This window comes from Canis lupus, chromosome 12 (genome assembly GCF_003254725.2).
Source record: "Canis lupus dingo isolate Sandy chromosome 12, ASM325472v2, whole genome shotgun sequence".
In the NCBI taxonomy this organism is placed as follows: Eukaryota; Metazoa; Chordata; class Mammalia; order Carnivora; family Canidae; genus Canis; species Canis lupus.
The window spans coordinates 4,551,273-4,572,779 of NC_064254.1; the positions used below are offsets into that span (position 1 = coordinate 4,551,273).

The 21,507-nt window shown below is 51.0% G+C and overlaps 1 protein-coding gene across 7 annotated transcripts; it reads left to right on the forward strand.

Annotated features, from left to right (window-relative positions):
• Window positions 1-36: 36 nt before the first annotated feature.
• DEF6 (DEF6 guanine nucleotide exchange factor) lies at window positions 37-20,975 on the forward strand. 7 transcript variants are annotated; one of them, XM_049092049.1, is made up of 12 exons: window positions 37-1,226; window positions 1,434-1,750; window positions 11,115-11,255; window positions 11,914-12,111; window positions 13,741-13,980; window positions 14,075-14,221; window positions 16,585-16,693; window positions 16,842-17,140; window positions 18,200-18,366; window positions 18,489-18,687; window positions 20,099-20,189; window positions 20,393-20,975. In XM_049092049.1, exons 2-12 carry the CDS (start codon window positions 1,655-1,657, stop codon window positions 20,614-20,616), a joined length of 1,911 nt encoding a protein of 636 aa, XP_048948006.1. In that variant the 5' UTR covers window positions 37-1,226; window positions 1,434-1,654; the 3' UTR covers window positions 20,617-20,975. The 7 variants fall into 7 exon arrangements, with proteins under 7 accessions (XP_048948006.1, XP_048948005.1, XP_025274313.1 ...); XM_049092048.1 differs by having other exon boundaries at window positions 1,587-1,750; XM_025418528.3 differs by having other exon boundaries at window positions 1,587-1,750; window positions 11,926-12,111.
• The last annotated feature ends 532 nt before the right edge of the window (window positions 20,976-21,507 follow it).

Consider the following 21,507-nt stretch of genomic DNA (forward strand, 5'->3'; position numbering starts at 1 on the left):
TGATGGAACTAGCCTACCAGGGACACGGAGGGAAGAAGCCCAGGTATAAGAAAAGCCCTGAGTAGCAGCCAGTGGCTTCCTGCCCACACCTGAGCAGGTGGACTCCAGGGTGGCCAGACGGGACCAGTGTGACCACTGCTGTCAGGCTCTGCTTGGATCTCAGGCATCAGGATGGTTGGACTGGAGGAATTCTGTTTTTTTCCCACCTTACTGGTGTGATATAGAGCCCTTCCATGCCCAGCCACACGGTCACCTACTCCAAGTGGGCAAAGCCCCATGGTGGAGTGGAGGTAGGTGCCTTTGCCAAGGTTAGCAAGGGTCTCTGATTGATTCTGCTGCTCCGAGACCGAAGTCCCAGCTCTGGGGATGCCCACCTAGGTGTCTGGGACCATGCTGTGGAATCCCAAAGCCACGATGGGACCGTAGTGGAAAGTGTGTGGGAGGACCAGCCCAGCCCTGGTGGGAAGGGAGGGACACGGGAAGGGACCTGAAGGGAAGAACTCTGGGTTTACCTCTGACATGGGAGCACTGCAGGGGTTGGAGGGGCCTCTTTTCCTCTCTTCACAGTGATGGATGTATCCTAGTCCCTTCCTGCCACCTGGAAATGGAGCTTCCCCCAGCCCAGGTACCCTTTCCTGAGATGCCTAGCAAGCTTCCATTTACTTGGGCCAGCAGCTCTTTGGAAGCAGAGGGGGGCCGGAGCATGCCCCCAGGGGAAGGAGTGTCTCAGGTACCTAAGCTTCATCCCTGCCCACTGTTCCGGGCTGGAGTGATCTCAGTGGCAATGGAGCTACAGAAAAGGAAGCCCTGACATGGAGGGCCCTGAGTGCCAAGCCTCCTGCTGTCAGTGGCCCTGGAACTAGGCCCCACCACAAGGTTCTCACATACACACACACACACACACACACACACACACACACACCCATGCTTCAGAAACAGGCTCTAATCTTCAGGGCCAGTGACCCCAGAGTGGGCAGCACTGTGAGCTGAGCCCTTTCAGAGCCAAAGCCCAGAGGATAGGGAGGCAACCAAGCACGTGCCAAGTCCGCCTGACCTGGAGAGCTGCCCTGGCCCAGGTCCTCTGCCAACTTTGTGTCATTGCCTTTGTTTTCTTCCACTTGGGAGGAGCCCCACCACCACAGTGATGTTAGATGGCCCTAAAAGAAATGCTTTGTCCGGTGCCTGCGCTGCTTCACATCCATCCCCAGACCTCACAGCTGTGAGAGGTGGGTATTTTTCCTGCTTTACCATGAGGGCACTGCTTAAGGAGGTTAGCAACTCACCCAAGTTCAAAAGGCAGGGTGGGCTTGCTTCCCCGCCCCTCTTCTCCAGCAAGCTGCTTCTGGGAATCCAGGAAGCCCCCAGAAAATTCTGGGGCTGAGGAGGCTTCTAAAAGCCTCACACTGAACAGAACCAGGGCCCTGGCTCTCCAGGGTTTGGTTCCCAGGTCCCATACAGAGAGAGGGGCCACCCACGAGCACTGCAAGAGCAGGAGCAACAGGCCGGTTCCTGGCAGCTGGGAAGCACGCGCAAGCAGGCAGGTGGAGCTCTTGCTCCGCGCCATGGCCCCTCTGCGGTCTCTGCAGCCGTTTGCATTTCCTGAAACCGGATCTCGGTGTCAGAGCCGCCCCCGGGCCGGGCGGGTACCTCAGCCATGGCCCTGCGCAAGGAGCTCCTGAAGTCCATCTGGTACGCGTTCACTGCCCTGGACGTGGAGAAGAGCGGCAAGGTCTCCAAGTCCCAGCTCAAGGTGAGGGGTCCCCGGAGCCCAGGAGAGGCCGGCACACATGCCCCTCAAGCCCCTGCCGCCCAGGAGCCAGGCAACAACGCTGTGCTGATGGCACTCAGCCATCCCAAGGCCCAGGCCTGGGGACGGGAGATGGGACCGGGTGGTCGGGACAGTGCAGCCTGCTGGATGCTGCTGCCCATGTTCTGGGACCCCAGGGAGGCATGTGCGGAGCCTTTGCCCAGAGACCTGCCCCCCAACTCCCTGGAGGGTGGAGGCGGCATTATTCGGTTTTGAAGGCCAACAGGCCAGGCTACATCCTCTACTGGGTGTGATGAGCACACTTCTCCGCAGAGTGAGGCTTGGGCACGCACCCTACTCCTTCCTGCTGCTTCCTCCTGGCTTTGAAGAGAGAGAGTTAGTTCTTGTCAGTCACTGCCTCCCCGAGCTGAGAGAGGCTTCAAGAGCCTCTCCGAGTTCCAGACCAGGCTGACTGGGTCACCTTTGGCAGAAATCAGCTACTCCGAACCCCATCTCCCAGATGCAGCCATGCTGGGAAGGGGCAATGGAGAGACCCTGTTCTGCTGCTACTCAGCTCACCCTTCCCTCCTCTCCCACACTAGGTTGGGAAACTGTTGTTCCCTTTGGCCGTGGGACCTCAGGTGGGAAGGAGGTAGGATCCGAGCCCAGGAAGAGCCCCATCAGTGATCGCCCTGAAGTTTAGTACTAGGTCCTAGACAATTCCTGGGAGACCAGCACAGCAAGTTTCTCTCCTTCCTTCCTCCATCCCTGGCTCTTGGAACCAGGGAACACTGGGGGACAGGAGCAGGGTAAGCCTCAGCAATCTGCGACCTGCCTTAGGGGATCATTCATTCAGTTCACAGTGTTTACTGAGTGGCTCTGTGCCTGGTGCGAAGCTAAGCCCTAGATTTCTGGTGTCTCCACTGGACACCCCCAAAGGACGAGTGCAGCCTCCAGGAAACCTCCATTTTTAATGACCGAGGTAGGAGGTGCCTGCAAACGTGGGAGAGATGAATGAGGCAGGAGAGATGTTATGCCCCACCCCCACTCCAACCCCTACTTTGCTGAACTTGGACAGAGTAAGCTTGAATATCCCAAACTGGCCCTATCCCATAATCTGTTCCATAACCAGGCTTATGAGCATCCAAACAAAAATTATTCTTGACTCTCCCAGGAAAGACAGTCCACTCCTACCTTTGATCATCGGGGAGGATTCCTTAACATTCTACTTAAATCCTTTTATTGTAGATCATGTCATCTAGTGGGGGCTTCAGGATAGAACAGCAGATCATCCAAAATCCAGCCCTGCAGAAACCCGTGCCCTACCATGGGAAGGCCCATGTCATACAAGAGAAGGCTAGGGAAGGTGATTCTTCCCTAAGACCATACTGGGGGATACTGGAATAGGAGGAAGTAGTGATAGTGTTGGGGGCAGGGATGCCGGAAAGGCAAAGGAGCAATAGAGAAGTGGTCAGAAGTCAGAGGAAGAAGTAGATGAGAGAGATACCAGCAGGGGCCAACCCCACCCCTGCAAAGGCTTGGGGGAAAAGGGGGAAGACCTTGACCTTGGGGTTAGTCTGTCTTCACTAACACTGTCCCTGGCCTTAGGTCCTTGACTGGGACCAGGCAGGAGACCTGTACCAGTCCAGCGAGCTATGTCTGTCTGTGACAGTCACCACTTCCCTGATGTGTTGGTAGAAAGGCTGCCACTGGCTGTGGTGGGCAAAGCCATGATGAAGAAGGAGGAAGGAGGGAGGAGGAAGGACAGTGAGGCCTCTGAGAAGTGGCCCAAGGAGTCAGGATTGTTTTCTCTGGAAAAGAGAAGTCTTGAGGGAGAGAGCAGATGGCTTTTCCTCTATTGAATTTTTGTAGAAAGTACAATGGCCTTTGTCCCGGTGAGTTGAGAAAAGTACAATTAGACCAATAGGAATGGCACTTCTGCCCAGGATGGATTTAGATTGAGCACAAAATTCCCCAGGTGTTGAGGACTCTGAGTTTTCCCAGGATCCCCAGAACCCCCTTCTCTAAAGAACTTTGGGAGTGAGTAGCAGTTCCACCAGAAGGCTGCAAGGAGGTGAGCCTTAGGAATGATGGGTCTCTTAATGGCCACGTCCATTTCCCTAGAGGAGAAGCCTTGGTTCTAGGCCTAGTGGGGGGGATTAGCTGAGAATTGGGGTGAGGGGTCTGGGATTGGGGATGTGGATGGAGCAGTATGTCTCTGGCTCAGGAGGCTCTTAGGAGACAGGAGGCCTGCCCCTTCCCCTTGACTGGCAGGAGCTGGGGTGGGCAGGAGGGCAAACTGGCACCCTCCCTCCTGGGCTTTTTCAGGTCTTCTAGACTCCTGAGCTTCAGGCTTTACCTGTGGAGGGGAATAACAAGCTTCCCTTTGGTGAAGGGAAAGTTAAGAGCAACTCCAGTCCAGGAATCTGCAGGCTGGGATCTTCAGCTTTGTTCTGACCCCTACCTGCTGCTGGTCTCAGGCTAGGATGGCAGGGAGTGGCAGGCTGATTTAGTGATGTGCAGAGTACTTGACTCAGAGCCACATAGGCCTGCTCCTCAGCTGGATGAGCTTGGGCATGTGGCCTTGCGACTCTGAACTTGCGGTTTCTTGTCTGTAAAGACAGGGGGTTGAACTGGGGATCACCAGGCTATCCAGCTTGGCTACCAAAAAAAAAATTTTACTGAAGTACATCTAGCAGATGAAACTGACCCTTGATACAGCCTCCCCTTTCCCTTTCCTGAGCCTGTCTTTTCTTTAGTGCTCACCCTCAACCCCTTCTAGCCCTTTCTTGCTGTCAACAGGCACACAGAGCTCATCCAGAAATCCCCACCTTCTAAAACTCCCAGTGCTCCTCCCTGGTGATAGTAGTTATGCTTTAGTACCTGCTGGTTGAGAAAAATACATTCAGGGATCCCTGGGTGGCGCAGCGGTTTGGCGCCTGCCTTTGGCCCAGGGTGTGATCCTGGAGACCCGGGATCGAATCCCACATCAGGCTCCCGTTGCATGGAGCCTGCTTCTCCCTCTGCCTGTGTCTCTGCCTCTCTCTCTCTCTGTGAGACTATCATAAATAAATAAAAATAAATAAAGAAAGAAAGAAAAATACATTCAGTAACTCTTACAAGGATCTGTATATATTTTTTTAAGATTGTATTTATTTATCTGACAGAGAGAGCACAAGCAGGAGGATCTACAGAGGGAGAGGAAGAACCAGGCTCCCCACTGAGCAGGGAGCCTGATGCAGGGATGTGGGGCTCAGTCCCAGGACCTTGAAATCATGGCCCAAGCCAAAAGCAGAAGCTTACCAGACTGAGCCTTCCAGGTGCCCTGGATCTGTTTATTTTAAAAGAATCACCTGGCACCTAGATATATTAAAACAAAAACAAAAACCAAAAAAAAACTATATGCCATCTAAAAAAGAGATTATTCATTTTCTCTGCAGCCATTACTTGGTGCTGTTGATGGATTCCCAAATCCCTTGTATTTATCCAGTGATGGCTAGAAACCACAGGACCATGGGTACTGGCCCCCATGACCACACTTGAGTTTTTAGGGAACTCACAAGCCCCTAGAGGAGAACCACTTCCCCACATGCCTTCAGAGGACATAGTGCATAAATGAAGCCTCTCAAAGGTCAATGGCTGCCACCTCAGAGGTCAGGGGCTGCTTGGTTGGGCGGTGAGACTATGAGAGTCCTCTCTGAGGGAGCGCGAATGGCGGCTTGTGAAAGCTGCAGACACCTGGATCCCACCCCTGGAAACTCTGAGTCAGTGAGACAGGGCGGGCCTCTGCTCACTTCAGTTTCACCAGCTCCCCAGGTGATTCTGAGGCTCAGCCAGAGCTAACATGACAGAGAGATCAAGAGTAGGGCTTTAGAGGCAGACTTCCAGCAAGACACTTCACCTCTCTGCACCTTGATTTCCTCATCTGTCAAAGGAGGATTATGAGAGTCCCTGCCTCTGGGTCTGAGGATTGATAGAAATCAGCCTGTGAGCTCCTGCGCACTCTGGTCTCCACCCCTGCCATTTCCTTTCCAGCCTGACCCTCCTTAGGTCACACCCTCTCCCCACCTCTAGCCCCAACCCGCACCCAGGCACAGGAAGCCTGGCAGTCTGAGGTCTGCTAAGCTCTCTGGGGAGAGGCCCTGAGCCCCAAGCATCTGGAGCCTTCAGTTCCTTCTTGTCCTGACACCTGACGGCTCACAGGGATTGGAGCCTCTGTCCTGGGCCCCTCAGATTCCACCAGCCAAAGGTACAAGTGAGGACAGCAGGTCTTAGAGGACAGTGCAGATGGAGGAACCGAGGCAAGGAACAGCTCAAATGACAATGCAGCTGCGTAGTCCGTTCTATTCCCGGGGTGGCAGGGATTTTGTATGTCATCTCTTCGAACCCTGTTTTTAGAGCTATGAAAACTGAGGCCCAGTGAGGTTCATTTGCTCAGAGAGATTCAGTCCACCTCTGTCTGGCTTTTGTATTTCTCCTACTTCTTCCCGCAAAGCGTTTAGGTTCATTCAACAGATATTTATTGCGCGTCTGTTAGGTGCCAGACCTGGTGATACAGCAGTGAATACAGTAGTTAATAAAATGGACAAAGATCACCACCCCCCTTGTGGTGCTGACATTCTAGTCAGAGAATACAGATGAAAAACAAAATAAGTAAAAATGTATCATGTAATGGAAGATGATTCATGACATAGAAGTAAATAAAGCAGAAATAGGGATAGAGAGTTGTGGGGGGGTATTGAGGGAATGGGGTTATAGATTTAAATAGAATGGTCCAGAGAAGCCCTCCTTGAGAAGGTGACATCTAAATAAAGAGTAGAAGGAGAAGAGGGTATGTGCCATGCCTAGACCTGGGAGAAGAATGTTCTAGGATAAAGGAATAGCAAGTGCAAAGGCCCTGAGGCAAGTATGTGCCTGGCCTGTCTGAAGAATGTCAAGAGGGCCAGAGTAGCCGCAGAGAAGTGAGCCAGAGGGATGAACCCAGAGAAGGTGCAGCAGGTTGGGTCCTATGGAGCCCAAGGCCTCTCTAGGGGGACTTGCGATTTTACTCAGAGAACGATGGGAAACCACTGGAGCATTTAAGTTAGACTTGAGGAGTCAGTCAAAAACATTGAATGTGTGCAGGACATCGTACTGAGTCTGGAATCAGGCCTGAGCTTAGAGTCCTTGCTCAAAGAATGTAGAACACCCAGAAATGCTCACACAAAAAGGGAAGAGCAAAAGAATGCTATTATAGAGCAACTTAATAACAGAGTACATAAATAACAGTGGTTAATGGCACTCTGCTTTTTATCTCTATAGTTTTAAATTTTTGTCATAAAAACAATATATGCTCCTAGTTAAGAAAAAAACAGTGTAGAAGAATATAATTTTAAGGAAGATGAAATTTATTCTATAAGTAAAACATGTTACTGGTTAAAAAATTCAAAGACAAATGTAATACTAAAGATGATGAAAGTTCCTCCCCTCCCTGGGGAAGGATGGTGGAGTGATAGCTATTAACAGTTTGCTGAGTCTTCTAGATTTTTCCTATGTACAAATAAACTTACTAGGTTGAACCATGTGAAATTGCTGACATTGTATTGTTTCAGCCCTATTAAAACAGCTATTAAAATTTGCCATGGTTCAACCTAATCTTTGCACACATTTATTTTACAAACATTTCATTCTATAGCTTGCTTTTTTCACCAGCCGGTATAGGATGCATATCTTTCCATGTCTGTTCATAAAAACATAATAATAAAAATAGCACACAGCTTTTATTAAACAATGAACTATGTACCGGGTGCTATGCTAAGCTCTTTATTCAAAAAAAAAAACCCTTTGGAGTAGACCTCCTTTTTTTTTTTAATTTTTATTTATTTATGATAGTCACAGAGAGAGAGAGAGAGAGGCAGAGACACAGGCAGAGGGAGAAGCAGGCTCCATGCACCGGGAGCCTGATGTGGGATTCGATCCTGGGTCTCCAGGATCGCGCCCTGGGCCAAAGGCAGGCGCCAAACCGCTGCGCCACCCAGGGATCCCTGGAGTAGACCTTCTTATCATTCTCACAGAGGAGACCAAGGTCTTAGAGAAGTTAAATCACTTGCCTGTAAGCACACCAGTGGCAGATGTAAAATCTTTCCTACCAACACGTAGGTCCATGACACGGTGTACCTGTCCCCTATTGAAGGATACCCAAGCTATCCCTGTTCCTCATATTGTAAAGAATGCTTCAGTGAACATTCTCGTACATGTTGCTCTGTTCCCTTGAGCATCTAAAGGTTAGATGATCAGTGCGTGCCTGGTGCAGTTGGTTGGGCGACCAACTCTTGGTTTGGCTCAGGTCATGATCTCTGGGTTGGAAGATCAAGCCCTCCTGGGGCAGCAGGGAGTTCATTTCCCTTCTCCCTCTCCTTCTGCCCCTCCCCCAGCTCATACACACACACACACACACACACACACACTCTCTCTCTCTCTCTCTCTCTCTCTCTCTCTGAAGTAAATGAATAAATCTTTAAAAAATAAATAAAAACAATCAAAATGCTGGGATCCTGCCCAATTTTAAGTTTGATACATTCTTGCCCTCCAGAAAGATTACCAATTCACACCTCAACAGTAGGGCATTTGTGTCCTCACTTCACAACCTCTTCAATACCTGGTGTTATCAGTCTTGTGATCTATGTCAATTCGTTCAGTAAAAAATTGCACTTTCTGTACAGGAAGGGATCTAACATTTGCTCCATACAGATCCAACTGGCTCTCTTCACATGTCCTCTCACTCCATCTTCACAGCCTCTCCATGGGACAGGTGAAGGTGTTCAACTCCCTTCTAATAGCTTAGCTGTTCCAGTTTTAGGGCTGCCAAGCGAGCACCAGCTTAGCAATTCCAGGGGAAGAGTATACCTCTTTCCACTAGAGGAAGCAAAAATCGTAGGGCTGATTCTCATTGGTCCAAGATTGATCATATGCCCTTCCTTGAGCCAATCATCAATCACCATGACTCTGATGTGCCCACCCCTGCAGGCAGGTGGGCTAGGGTTGCAAATAGTCGATACCACAGATATTGAGAATAAGGGAGAGGTGCTTCTCAAAGGAAAAGCAAGGCTCCATTACCAAATATGGGTGGAGACAACAGAGTTCCTCAGGAAGAAACTTAAGATGTACTCTAGAACAGGAGAAGCAAAACCAAACATGCATGGGAGATGAAGAGCATGGGAAAGAGGGTGGTGGGTGTGTGGGTCAGGGATGGCTGCCTGGAGAGGAATGAGGGAAAAGAGAAGCACCCTCTTGCTAGGCCTTCCAACTTCCCACTTTGCCCAGTCAAGCCTGAGGCCCGGGAGAATACTGGAGGAAGTCTCAATCCTTTGGTCCACCTCATCTCACAAGAGAATAAAGAAGTGAAGACTTGGTGCACGCGCCACCTCTGGGATGTGGCCAGCTCCTGCATCAGGAACTGATTCTAAGCATAACTACTGGTGGTGGAAGCAGCATTCATCGACTGCCTTTCATGTGCAGAAGAGGATGTAGGGGGTGTGGGACATAGAGATGAACAGAGACGTTGTCTCCAGAGTTCACAATCTACCTGGACTTGGGGTCAGCACTGTAATAGTGAGGTCACCTTCAGAGCCAGGCACACCCGGTTCCAACCTCAGCTCAGCTATTTACTCTTTAACTTCCCCAAGCCTCAGCATCTTCATCTGAAAAACAGGGATAATGTGTGTGCGTATCACAGTTGGAGAGGAGGTTAGACATGGGGTATAGAACCTCATACGGTGGCTGCCACATAGTAGGTGTGCAATAATGACTATTTTACCATTTTTCCAAAATTTATTTTTATTTTTATTTTTTAGATAGAGTGTATGAGCAGGAGGGTGGGGGACAGAGGAGGAAGGAGAGAACCCTAAGCAGACTGCCCACTCACTGCAGAACCCGATGAAGGACCTGAGCCAAAATCAAGAGGTGGCCATCCAACCGATTGAGCCACTCAGCTGTATTTTCATCCTTCACTCTGTTTTAAGTGCTACGGCAGAATTAACCCCAAGGCAATTTGATTTTTTTTCCTGATTTTGTTCAAATTTCAACCCCTTTGTTCTTATGTCGTGGGTTTGATAGCCAACTCAGGTTTCCCCTCCGCACCATCACGGCCACCACCCCTTCTAGGTCTTTTCCTCCATGTGTCACAGACCATTTTTCATGACCCTTCTTTGAGCTGTCTCCAGCTTTCCATCTCTGAAGGGCAGTGACTAGAACTGCACTTGCCTTTTCTAGAGCAGATACACCTGAGCGCTTTCCTTGGAGCTGGCACACTGCAGCCTAAACACTGAGGCTTTGATGGAAATGATAAGAAACTTGGCTGCCGCAGGGTGACAGCCACCTCCCTGTTGTCAGCCCAACGTCCTAGGAAGCACCTGGGCTTTGGAATCTGTGGGACTGGATTTAAATCCCAGACTCCTGCTCACCTTGGATCCTTGGGCAAGTTACTGAATGTCCTGAGCCTCAGTGTCCTTGTCTGCAGAAAGAGGACATCCCTACCTAATACAGTGGCTCAGAATATGGCTGCTTGGGTTTGAATCCTAGCTTTCTTACCTCACCTGTAAAATGGGGATACTAACAATTGTTCCGGGGGTTAGGTGAACTATTTGTAACGTGCTTGGCTCCGTGCTTGGTGCATAGTAAGGGAGTACATTTTAGGTTATTCGGTTTTTTATTGAGGTATAATCGTCATATAACGTTATATTAGTTTCAGGTGTACAACATAATGATGCAATATTTGTATATATTGGGAAATGATCATCACAATGTCTACTTAACATCCATCACCATGCACAGTTACAAAGCTTCTTTCTTGTGATGAGAATTTTTAAGATCTGCTCTTAGCAACTTTCAGCTTTGCCAGACAGTATTATTAACTATAGTCTCCATTTGGACTTGACATCCTCATGACTTACTTTATCACTGGAAGTTGTACCTTTTGACCTCCTTCACCTATTCCACTGTCCCCGCTATTCTCTGCCCCTGGCAAACGCCAGTCTGTTTTCTGTATCTATGAGCTTGGGGGGAGGGGAGGTTAACTTGTTTTTTAGATTCCACACATAAATATGTGAGATCATATTGTATATATATTTTTTCTGATTTACTTCATTTTGCCTAATGCCCTCAAGGTCCACCCATGTTGTCGCAAATACAAGATTTCCTTCTTTTTTTTTTTTTTGGTTGAGTCATATTCCCTTGTATATAATTGCATAAGTTTGGGTTATGATAGAGGTGAGCATTGTGTGCCAAGGCTTTAGCCAGGATAGGATTGGGGCTGAGCCAAGTGGTGGCAGTGGTCCTCTGGCCCAGTTTGGGCTGGGGCACAGGAAGGCAAAGTGCCACTCTGTCTCAGGTGCTGTCCCACAACCTGTACACGGTCCTGCACATTCCACACGACCCTGTGGCCCTGGAGGAGCACTTCCGAGATGACGACGATGGCCCCGTGTCCAGCCAGGGATACATGCCCTACCTCAACAAATACATCCTGGACAAGGTGGGGCCTGGCAGGAGGGGGCACCTCTCCCCACTCCCCAGTACATTGCCAGCCCAACTCCTCCCACCTATAACCCCCCCCTTCTGTCCCCACCTTCCATCCCCTCCCTCCCACTTCCATCCTTCAGATTCCAGCCTCTTGCCCCGCCTTGCCCCTCTTCGCTCCCCCTTCCACTCCCCCCACCCCCCCACCCCCCCCACCCCCACCCCACCCCCCCCACCCCCCCACACTCCCCCCCCCACCCCCACCCCCCCCCATCACCTCTCTCCTACCTCCACCCTTCCACCTCATTCCTGCCAGGCTCACCTCCCATCTCCAGCTGGGACCTTTACATAGGGCTCCCAGCTTCCCCTGGTGCTATGTCTGTGCTCCTCCCAGCTGTCCACTCTCTTCTCAGCCTCTTCCATGTCATCCATCCCCCATTGGGCTCCCGATCTTTCTCCCCTGGGCTGAGGGACCAGTTTCTGTATTGGTAGGGGTCTTGAGTGGGTATGGTGGTGGGGGGGTGGTTGGAATCATCTAGTTATCTGATAAGCAGCTCAGGGTTTCCTCAAGTTAGAACAGGTGGGGTGCAGGGAAATAGGTGACCCCAAGAAAGCAGCAAGAGCCTAGTTTGGTGGCAGAGCAGGGATGGGTGGCCGTTTTGGCTGACTTGCAGGCCTGGTGGCAGGTGGAGGAAGGGGCCTTCGTTAAGGAGCACTTTGATGAGCTGTGTTGGACCCTGACGGCCAAGAAGAACTACCGGGTGGACAGCAATGGGAACAGCATGCTCTCCAATGAGGATGCCTTCCGCCTCTGGTGCCTCTTCAACTTCCTGTCTGAGGACAAGTACCCTCTGATCATGGTTCCTGACGAGGTGAGGGTGATGGCAGCACTGGGGACAGAATCACTGGGGCCAGGCTTCAGCTAAACTGTGAAGGAGGCCAAATCACCCGTGTACCTTTCCCACATCCCCTTTCTTCTTGGTCTCCCCATGCCGGTGCCTCTCTGCACCCAGCTGCCTCCAGATGCCAAGAATTGCCCATGTCAGAGTCACTGTGTACCAAGGACCAAAACTGTGCTTCCTTCAGGCCTCTGTTAGCCCTCAAAAGACGAAAATGACCTCAGAGTTTTATTTACAGAGGTAGAAATGCCTGATACCTTACTGGGCATTTACAAATGAAAACATTTAAGATTGAATGGCAGGATTTTAGGCATTGTGGCAATCTGAGAAGGTTACTATATGAGGAGAAGGGAGACTTGCCTGGGATGTCTGGCCCATTACTCCAGGGGGCAACCAAATCTGGCCCTGGTTCTAGATTTTCCTTCCCCTCTCTTCCCATCCCTCTCCTCTCCCCAAGGGCAGGGGAGACCCAGCTCCAGGCTCCAGAGAGGGCATCCTGAGTGTGGAAGCCTGGAATTGGTGCCTCTACCTCCTCAACTCATGGGTGAAGAAGCCAGGGCAGGTGCCCCCACTCCATACCACTTCTCTCAGCCTTCTCCTGACCTTTTAGCCCTTTTGGTGGCTGTGCAGATGCCAGGGTGAATCTAGGTCTTAGGGTACGGAGGGGACGGCTTGTCTGTGTTATAAGAAGTCCTGGTATATCTAAGTGCACTCAGATTTGTCTCCTTCTGTTTCTGGGAAGGGAGAGGGAAATACCTAATCCCTGAAATGGTACACGCCACCCCACTCCCAGCTGAGACCCGTTAACCTTCAGAATGAAAGTCCTAAAGAGAGTTTCCCAAGAAGCTGCTGCGGCAGGAAAGGGACATGTGTCCATCTACACAGGCACCTGGCTAGGCACCCTTGTCAGACCCCTGCTTGTCAGGGTAAGGGGGGCCCTCAGAGGCCAGAAGGCGGCTTGCTGCTGTGATCAGCATGTATGAACAAACTGCAGCAGGATGTACCCCAACCACCACTTCCTGTTCCTCTGTAGCAGGTTTCCTGTCCCTACCCTGCTTACCCCCACCCCCAGTCCCTTTGCCCTCCCATGAAGGAAGGATCCTCAGGGTTGGGGCTTGGGCTTGGAATAAGGACTCCGATGGGATTCAGGAGATAGAAATCGAGTTCTGGCTGCCAGAACTTGCTGTATGATTTAGAACAAGTCACTTCCCCCTCTGGGCCTCAGTTTTGTCATCGGCAAAGTAAGGGTATTGGATGAGAGGGTCCTCACACCTCCTCTGACATCTTTTAGGAGTGGTTGCCTCTGCCTGGCCTCCAGCCCTCAACCTTCACCCCATGCTTAACTTAAAGCTCAAGGAGAAGGACGTGGGCCTGGAAGCTGGGGAGGGGAGAGGAATGCCTGAATTGGGGCTGGGGCTCCACAACCCCCCCTCCCCAAATCTACCCTGGTTTCCACCCGACATTTAGTCTTCTTGCTCCCCTACCCCCTGTCCCTGGACGTCTCTGCACAGGCCCTGGGAGCCAGAGCGCCCCCACCCCTAACCCTGGATTGTCAGAGGCAACGCTGCCTGCTGCAGTCACCAGGCCTTCCCCTTCCTCCAGGTGGAATATCTGCTGAAGAAGGTGCTTAGCAGCATGAGCTTGGAGGTGGGCTTGGGCGAACTGGAGGAGCTGCTGGCCCAGGAAGCCCAGGCAGCCCAGACCACCACCGGAGGGCTCAGCGTCTGGCAGTTCCTGGAGCTCTTCAACTCAGGGCGCTGTCTTCGAGGTGTGGGGCGGGACACGCTCAGCATGGCCATCCACGAAGTCTACCAGGAGCTCATCCAAGATGTCCTGAAGCAGGTCAGGCCAAGCTGGGAACTCGGGGAGGACCCTGAGGCAGGGTGAATGGGGGCAGGGTGGGGGGAGTGAAACTTGACTTTGCCCTGGCTGGCAGGGCTACCTATGGAAGCGAGGGCACCTGAGAAGGAATTGGACGGAACGCTGGTTCCAGCTGCAGCCCAGCTCCCTCTGCTATTTTGGGAGTGAAGAGTGCAAGGAGAAAAGGGGCACTATCCCACTGGATGCACAATGTTGTGTGGAGGTGAGGGGGACAGGCGAAGGGGTGGAGCACAACTCCAGGCCCAGAGGCTCTGGGGTGGGGGGTGGGGTATAAAGGCAAGAGGGGTGGGAGGAGGGTGAATGGAAAAAGCCCCAGTGGCAAATGTCTGCTTCTATGACTGTAACCCTGGATGCCTCGAGGACATTCTCATCCATGCCAGCACTTAAAAAAAAAAAAAAAAAAAACTGCAAATCAAATACTAAAGTCATGGCTGAGTAATGTGGATTTTGCTAAGGATTTCAGAGGAGATGTCTTATGCCTTACACTACACAGCAAAGCTTTGGGGTTTAGAGAGAAAGATAGCACGTGGGGGAGGGGGGTGTGGGGGGCAGAAGGAAAGAGAATCCTTCTTTAAAAAAAGACATATTTATGTATTTGAGAGAGTGCATGAATGGTGGAGGGGCAGAGGGAGAGAGAGAATCCTTGAGCAGGGGGCCCACTGCCTCCAGGCTCCATCCCACCACCCCAAGATCATGACCTGAGCCAAAATCAGGACTGAGAAAACTAACTGGACCAACCAGGCACCCACACAGTCAAACTTATAAAAATCCTCTTGAAAAGTTATTCTCCTTCACCCAAATTCCATTCTCTTTGGCAATTCTATACCTTCCTAGTCTTTCTTCACATCCCTCTCCTCCCGTCCTTCCCCTCCCCTGGCTCTCTGTTGTTATTTTAGAGACTTAAAACAATTACTTTAAATTGTACTAAAATACACACATACACACACACACACGTAACATGAGATTTGCCATTTTAACCATTTGAAGTGTACAAATCATAGCATTAAGTTCGTTCACAATGTTGTGTAACCCTCACCACTATCTATTTCCAAAACTTTTTCATCATCCCAAACAGAAATTCTACCTGTTAAGAAAGAATTCATCCCCTCCTTTCCCCTCACCCCCTGGTAACCTGTATTCTACTTAATGTCTCCACAAATTTGCCTATTCTGGGTACCTAGAATGTAACAGAATCATGTAGTATTTTGTCCCTTTGTGACTGGCTTCTTTTCCTTAGCATAATGTTCCAAGGTTCATCCATGTTGTGGCGTGGGTCAGAACTTCATTCCTTTTTGTGACTGAATCATATTCCATGTGTAGAGACTACATTTTGTTTATCCACTCATTCACTGGTGGACAATGGGTTGTTCCCACCATTTTGCTATTGTGAATAATGCTGGTTTGGATATCTATGCAGAAGTTTCTGGGTAGGCCTATGTTTTCATTTCTCTGGGTACATACTAAGGAGTAGAATTGCTAGATCATATGGTAGTTCTATGTTTAACTCTTTAAGGAATAGCCAAATTGTTTTCCATAGCAGCCATACCATTTTACATTCTCACCAGCGGTGTGTGAGTTCCACTTTCTCCATATCCTTGTGGACATGTGTTTTTTTACATTTTAAAACATTATTATTATTTTAAAAATTATTATTATACCCATCCTAGGCTCTCTCCATTTTTGTCACATAAGGAAATAGAGGACACTAAGGACAGAGCATAGATCTTAGGCAGAAAGCCTAGCTCCACCACTAATAGGCATTCCTAGTGTGAATTGGGCATGTTCCTAGACTTAGTAAAGCCTCAATTTCTTTTTTCTGTAAAGTGAAGCTAATAATGCTTGTCTAGCAAGATTGTTTGGGAATTGCCCAGAAAATGATGCATATAAAACAGTAGTTTAGCCTCTAGAGCATAAGAAGCTCAATACATGAGACACCTAACTGGCTCAGTTGGTGGAGCATGTGACTCTTGATGTGGGTGGGGAGTGTGAGTTCAAATTCCATATTGGATGCAGAGATTGCTTTAAAATAAAATCTTTTTTTTTTTTTTTTTTTTTAAGAAGCTCGATACATGGTAGCTGTTATTTTCTACTACAATATAAGTTTAGGAAAGGCAGAGATTTGGTCTGTCAGGCACACATCCTAGAACAATGAGCCGCACTCAGTAGACACTCCAAAATAACTGGAATAGATGAATGGAGAACTTTCTCAACAGGCAGGGCTATGTGAAAAGAATGATTTGGATAATGAGGACTCTGTCACTGGAAGTGCTCAAGAATGATCTACATAAACACTCAGTAATGGACTAGGTGCTAATTCCCCTGGAGAGGCACCAAGATGGAAACACCCTGGCCCTCCCTCCAAAGAGCAGAGGCTCCAAGAGTTGTTAGTATGCTCATAACTAACGTCCGTGCCCAGCCATGCAGGCTCCTGGCGGAGTGGGAGCGATGACCGGGAGGACGGTCCCCAAGACGGAGGGGTGGGGGATGGAGCTGGAGCACCCTGCGGCGGGTGTGGCCACGACCCCAGTGAAGACGGCCTGTCTGGGGCCACCTGCCCTCTCCCAGGTGCTGCCCGACCGAGAGGGGAAGCGCTGCATGTTCTGCGTGAAGACTGCCTCCCGCACATACGAGATGAGCGCCTCAGACACGCGCCAGCGCCAAGAATGGACGGCTGGTGAGTGCTCGCTGGGTGGCCTGGGGCTGTGAAAAGGGGGTGATAACACTGCCCAGCCGGAGGCTGGAGGGGGGACTCGAGGACCGCGCTGCTCTCTGCTGGCCCGCTGCTGACCCCCTCCTGACCCCCTCCTGATCCCCCTCCGCAGCCATCCAGACCGCGATCCGGCTGCAGGCCGAGGGCAAGACGTCGTTGCACAAGGACCTGAAGCAGAAGCGCCGGGAGCAGCGGGAGCAGCGGGAGCGACGGCGGGCGGCCAAGGAGGAAGAGCTGCTGCGGCTGCAGCAGCTGCAGGAGGAGAAGGAGCGGAAGCTGCAGGAGCTAGAGCTGCTCCAGGAGGCGCAGCGGCAGGCGGAGCGGCTGCTCCAGGAGGAGGAGGAGCGACGCCGCAGCCAGCACCGGGAGCTGCAGCAGGCGCTCGAGGGCCAGTTGCGCGAGGCGGAGCAGGTGGGGCGGGGTACCTGCCGGGGACGGAGCTCGGAAGGCAGCCGAGAGACCCGGCCGCGGAGCCGAGAGCCGGGGGCGGGGCCTGGACCGGAGGCGGAGCCCTGGGCTGGGGAAGGAGGAGCGTGGGGCGGGGCTTGGAGTGTGGGACTTGGGACCCGCGCGCCTGAAACGTGCGTGTGGGCGGAGGCCTGTGCCAGGGCGGGACTAAGGAAGGGGTGGGAGTGCAGGAACCCGGCCGAGGGATGGCTTGAGTTGAAAGATGGGGGGCGGCGCTGAGTGCTATAGGTATTGAGTGGGGCCTGGTTCAGAGACCTTGACTGGGGGTGGGGCTGCTAAAGACCCCTCCTAGCTGGCAATGAGCTTGGACCCATGCTAGACTAGATTGGACTAGACTTGATCTAAGTTTCATAGTGAAATTAGTTTGAGGAATTCAGGTTGGGAGTAAGGAGGGACGAATGTGGAGGCCAACTAGGCATTAGAGGGAATCAGATTTAGAATTTAAGAGATCTAGTACTGGAGTTAGAGACATCTGGATTTGATCCCAGCTCTGCCTCTTAGGAGCCTTGTGATCTCAGGCAGGCTATTTAGCCTCTCTGTGCCTCCATTACTTATCAGTGACATGTTAATGATAACTGTGCTCATAGAGGTATGGTAAGGATCAAATGAGGAAACACCTATAGTTGTTACAACAATCATTATAATTATAGTCACTCTGCCTAGCACCAGCCCTAATTATAGTCATAATACCTAATATTATAACGCATAATAATAATTATTAAGGCTTGTGCTAGGCAGGGCGTGTCTTGAGCCCCTTGCCCCCGAGGTAGCATCTGTTCACTGACCATTATCTGACCTAGTCAGGCTCCCAGAAAGGGATCGGATCAGGAAACCCCGACATGAAGGAATTCCTTAGACCCTCACTGGGAAATCGCTATGTGGGCCAGCCTAGCGGAGCCAGAGCCGTGGTGAAAGGGCAGCACACCTGCGGACTCCCCTCCCCCACGCCGGGCCCCCAGTGACCCCAGTGACGTGGCTCTGCGTCTTCGCATCCCCGCACAGGCTCGGGCCTCCATGCAGGCCGAGATGGAACTCAAGGAGGAGGAGGCTGCCCGGCAGCGGCAGCGGATCCAAGAGCTGGAGGAGATGCAGCAGAGGCTCGAGGAGGCCCTGCACCTGGAAGTGAAAGCTCGGCGGGATGAGGAGGCAGTGCGCCTAGCCCAGACCAGGTAGGACTGAGGGCCCCCTCTCGGGTCCCCCCCCACCCCCCACCCCGGCTCCCCAGCATCCCACTTGCGGGGCACCTGTGAGGGATCTTGGCTCTGGAGACAACCCAGTGTGCACCCGGCAGGCTGCTAGAGGAAGAGGAGGAGAAGCTGAAGCAGCTGCTGCAGCTGAAGGAGGAGCAGGAGCGCTACATCGAGCGGGCGCAGCAGGAGAAGCAAGAGCTGCAGCAAGAGATGGCACTGCAGAGCCGCTCCCTGCAGCAGGCGCAGCAGCAGCTGGAGGAAGTAAGGCAGAACCGGCAGAGGGCCGACGAAGATGTGGAGGTGAGGCCCCAGGGGCAGTGGGGGTGGGGGGCGTAGCAAGGAGGCCCGGCGGTGAGCACCTTCGTGCGGGATCTGGAACCTTCCCTCAAACCGTGGCTCTGTCCCTTCCTGGCTGTGTGACCTCAGGCAAATTGCCTGACTTCTCTGAGTTTCAAGCCCCTCTGAGAAAGAGGCCTGTAATAGCATTGTTTGAAGACTGAAGGAGCTAATAGGGATACTTGGTACAGGTGCGGAAGAAACATTAGCAGCTATATTTATCATTATTATGAATCTGGACAAAAATTTTTCCTCAATGCTCTTCCAGATCCCTAGCTTGCTTTCCGGGCCCTTTGGCTGTAATCTCCATAGAAGAGGGAGTTTTGTTGTTGTTTAATTTTTGATGTTCTTTTTTTAAAAAAAGATTTTATTTATTTGAAAGAGAGCATAAGCAGGGGGAGCAGCAGAGGGAGAGGGAGAAGCAGACTCCCCGCTGAGCAGGGAGCTCGATGTGGGGCTGGATCCCAGGACCCCAGGATCATGATGCGAGCCAAAGGCAGATGCTCAACCAACTCAACCACCCAGGTGCCCCTAGTCTTTAATGTTCTGTTAATATTGATTATTTTATTTTGCGCTGTTGGCTGACACGGTCACGTAAAAAATTGGGACACAAACATGTGACATAGAAAGGGAAAGTCCCACTGTGGTTCCCTTACATGACAACCACTGCTAATGGCTGGGGTTTTGCATTTGGTCCCAGAGAGGTGCTATGGTGTGGGGGTTTATAGCACAACATAGGTTTCCGGGCAAGTTGCTTGACTTCTTTTGCACTTGTTTGTTGTTAACTTCTGCCCTGGAGGTTAACTGAAATAATAAATGTACTGGGGCATCTGGGTGGCTTGATGGTTGGGTATCTGCCTTTGGCTCAGGTTGTGATCCCAGGGTCCTGGGATCAAGTCCCGCACTGGGCTCCCCGTGGGGAGCCTGCTTCTCCCTCTGCCTATGTCTCTGCCTCTCTCAGTGTCTCTATTGAATAAATAAATAAAATCTTAAAAATAAATAAATAAATAAATAAATAAATAAATAAATAAATAAATAAAAAATAATAAATGTACTTAGCACATCTTAGCTGCTTAATGAATGGAAACTATAATTATGATTATCTTTGACCCTTTGGGGATCCACAAGACCACTGAAATTGGAAGCTGCGTGTGTGTGTGTGTGTATAGGAAATTGGAAATATATATATATATGTATATGTATATGTGTATATATATATATGTGTATATATATAAATATACATGAGTTTGAGTTTTCTGGGGAGATGATCAATAGCCTTTGTCAGATTCCAAGGGGCCTGCAAACCTGAAAAGGTCAAGACACCCTGTCTAGGATGGTGTTTCTGACCCCTCTCCACTGGCCCTGCTCCCCACAGGCTGCCCAGCAGAAGTTGCGCCAGGCCAGCACCAACGTGAAACACTGGAATGTTCAGATGAACCGGCTCATGCACCCAATTGAGCCTGGAGGTGAGAAGGGGTCGACCCTGGAGCTTTCTCTGGAGTGGGGCGGGAGAAGGGAGGGAGAAAGGAATACCTCTAGATCTACAGAATCCACGTGGGATTGAAAGCCACAAGATTCTCCTCTCCCCCGTGGGGTGAGGGAGGCCCCTTCCACTTCTTCCCTGTGCATGCACCTTTCTCCTTACTCATGTTTGCCTTTTCTCTGCCAGATAAGCGTCCCACCATCAGCAGCTCCTTCACAGGCTTCCAGCCACATCTACTTGCCCGCCGTGACTCCTCCCTAAAGCGCCTGACCCGCTGGGGGTCCCAGGGCACCAGGACGCCCTCACCCAGCAGCAGTGAGCAGCAGAAGTCCCTCAATGGTGGGGATGAGGCTCCTATCTCGGCTTCCGCCCCTCAGGAAGATAAACTGGACCCAGCACCGGAAAATTAGCCTCTGCCATCTTCTTTCCCCCTCAACCTCTTACCCACCAGATCCTGGCCACAGCTGGCCTGTGGGTGATGCCAGCCCCTACAGAAAAGGGAGCTGAGGTCCTGGTGCCAGGAGCCCAGGTCCCCCAACCATGACAGTCCAGAACGGAGCCTCATTCATTTTTGGCACCAACTCCAGGCCCCTGACCACTGAGGCAGTCTAGGGTGTAGATCCTTGAGAACTTGATCCTGTGCCTTAACCCCAAGGACCCTACGCCCTGGGCTGGAAAAGAGTAAACAAGCAAGCCAATAGCATGTGCCCTCACACTACCACCAAGTTGTGGAGGCACATTTCCAAATAAAAACTGCTCTTGGAAAGAATGCTTTTTAAAAAAATTTTATTTGTTTATTTGAGATAATGAATGAGAGAGAGAGCACACAAGCAGGGGCAGAGGGAGAGGGAGAAGCCAGCTTTCCACCAAGCAGGGAGCCTGACGCAGAGCTCAATCCCAAGTACCCAGGATCACGCCCTGAGTCAAAGGCAGACACTCAACCTCTGAGCCATCCTGGCATCCCTGGAATGGATCCTTGATCGAGTCTGCCATCTATCTTTCCTGCCTCAAGTCCAGTTATAGGTCCCAGAAGGAGTCAAGTGGAGGGCAGGGGCTGGGAAAGTACACTGGGCCACTTACTAACTGGGTGACTTGGGTCAAGTTTGCCACCTGATTGTGCTTCAGCTCCCATATGGGTAAAATAGGGATGATAATAGTACCTACCTTATAGGGTTGTTGTGAGGATTAAGTGTGTGGCATAGGAGCCAGCACTATTATTATATCACCCAAAAGTGTTTAGTGAGCATCTATTCTATACAGTTTCCCTGGTTATTTAGTTCTCGTGGCAACCCAAGAGGGGG

Coding starts and splice junctions, on each gene's coding strand:
- DEF6 (XM_049092049.1), top strand. CDS start 1,655: ATGGCCCTGCGCAAGGAGCTCCTGAAGTCCATCTGGTACGCGTTCACT. Junction 11,256..11,913: donor ACAAATACATCCTGGACAAG/GTGGGGCCTGGC, acceptor GCTGACTTGCAG/GCCTGGTGGCAGGTGGAGGA. Junction 17,141..18,199: donor AGTTGCGCGAGGCGGAGCAG/GTGGGGCGGGGT, acceptor ATCCCCGCACAG/GCTCGGGCCTCCATGCAGGC.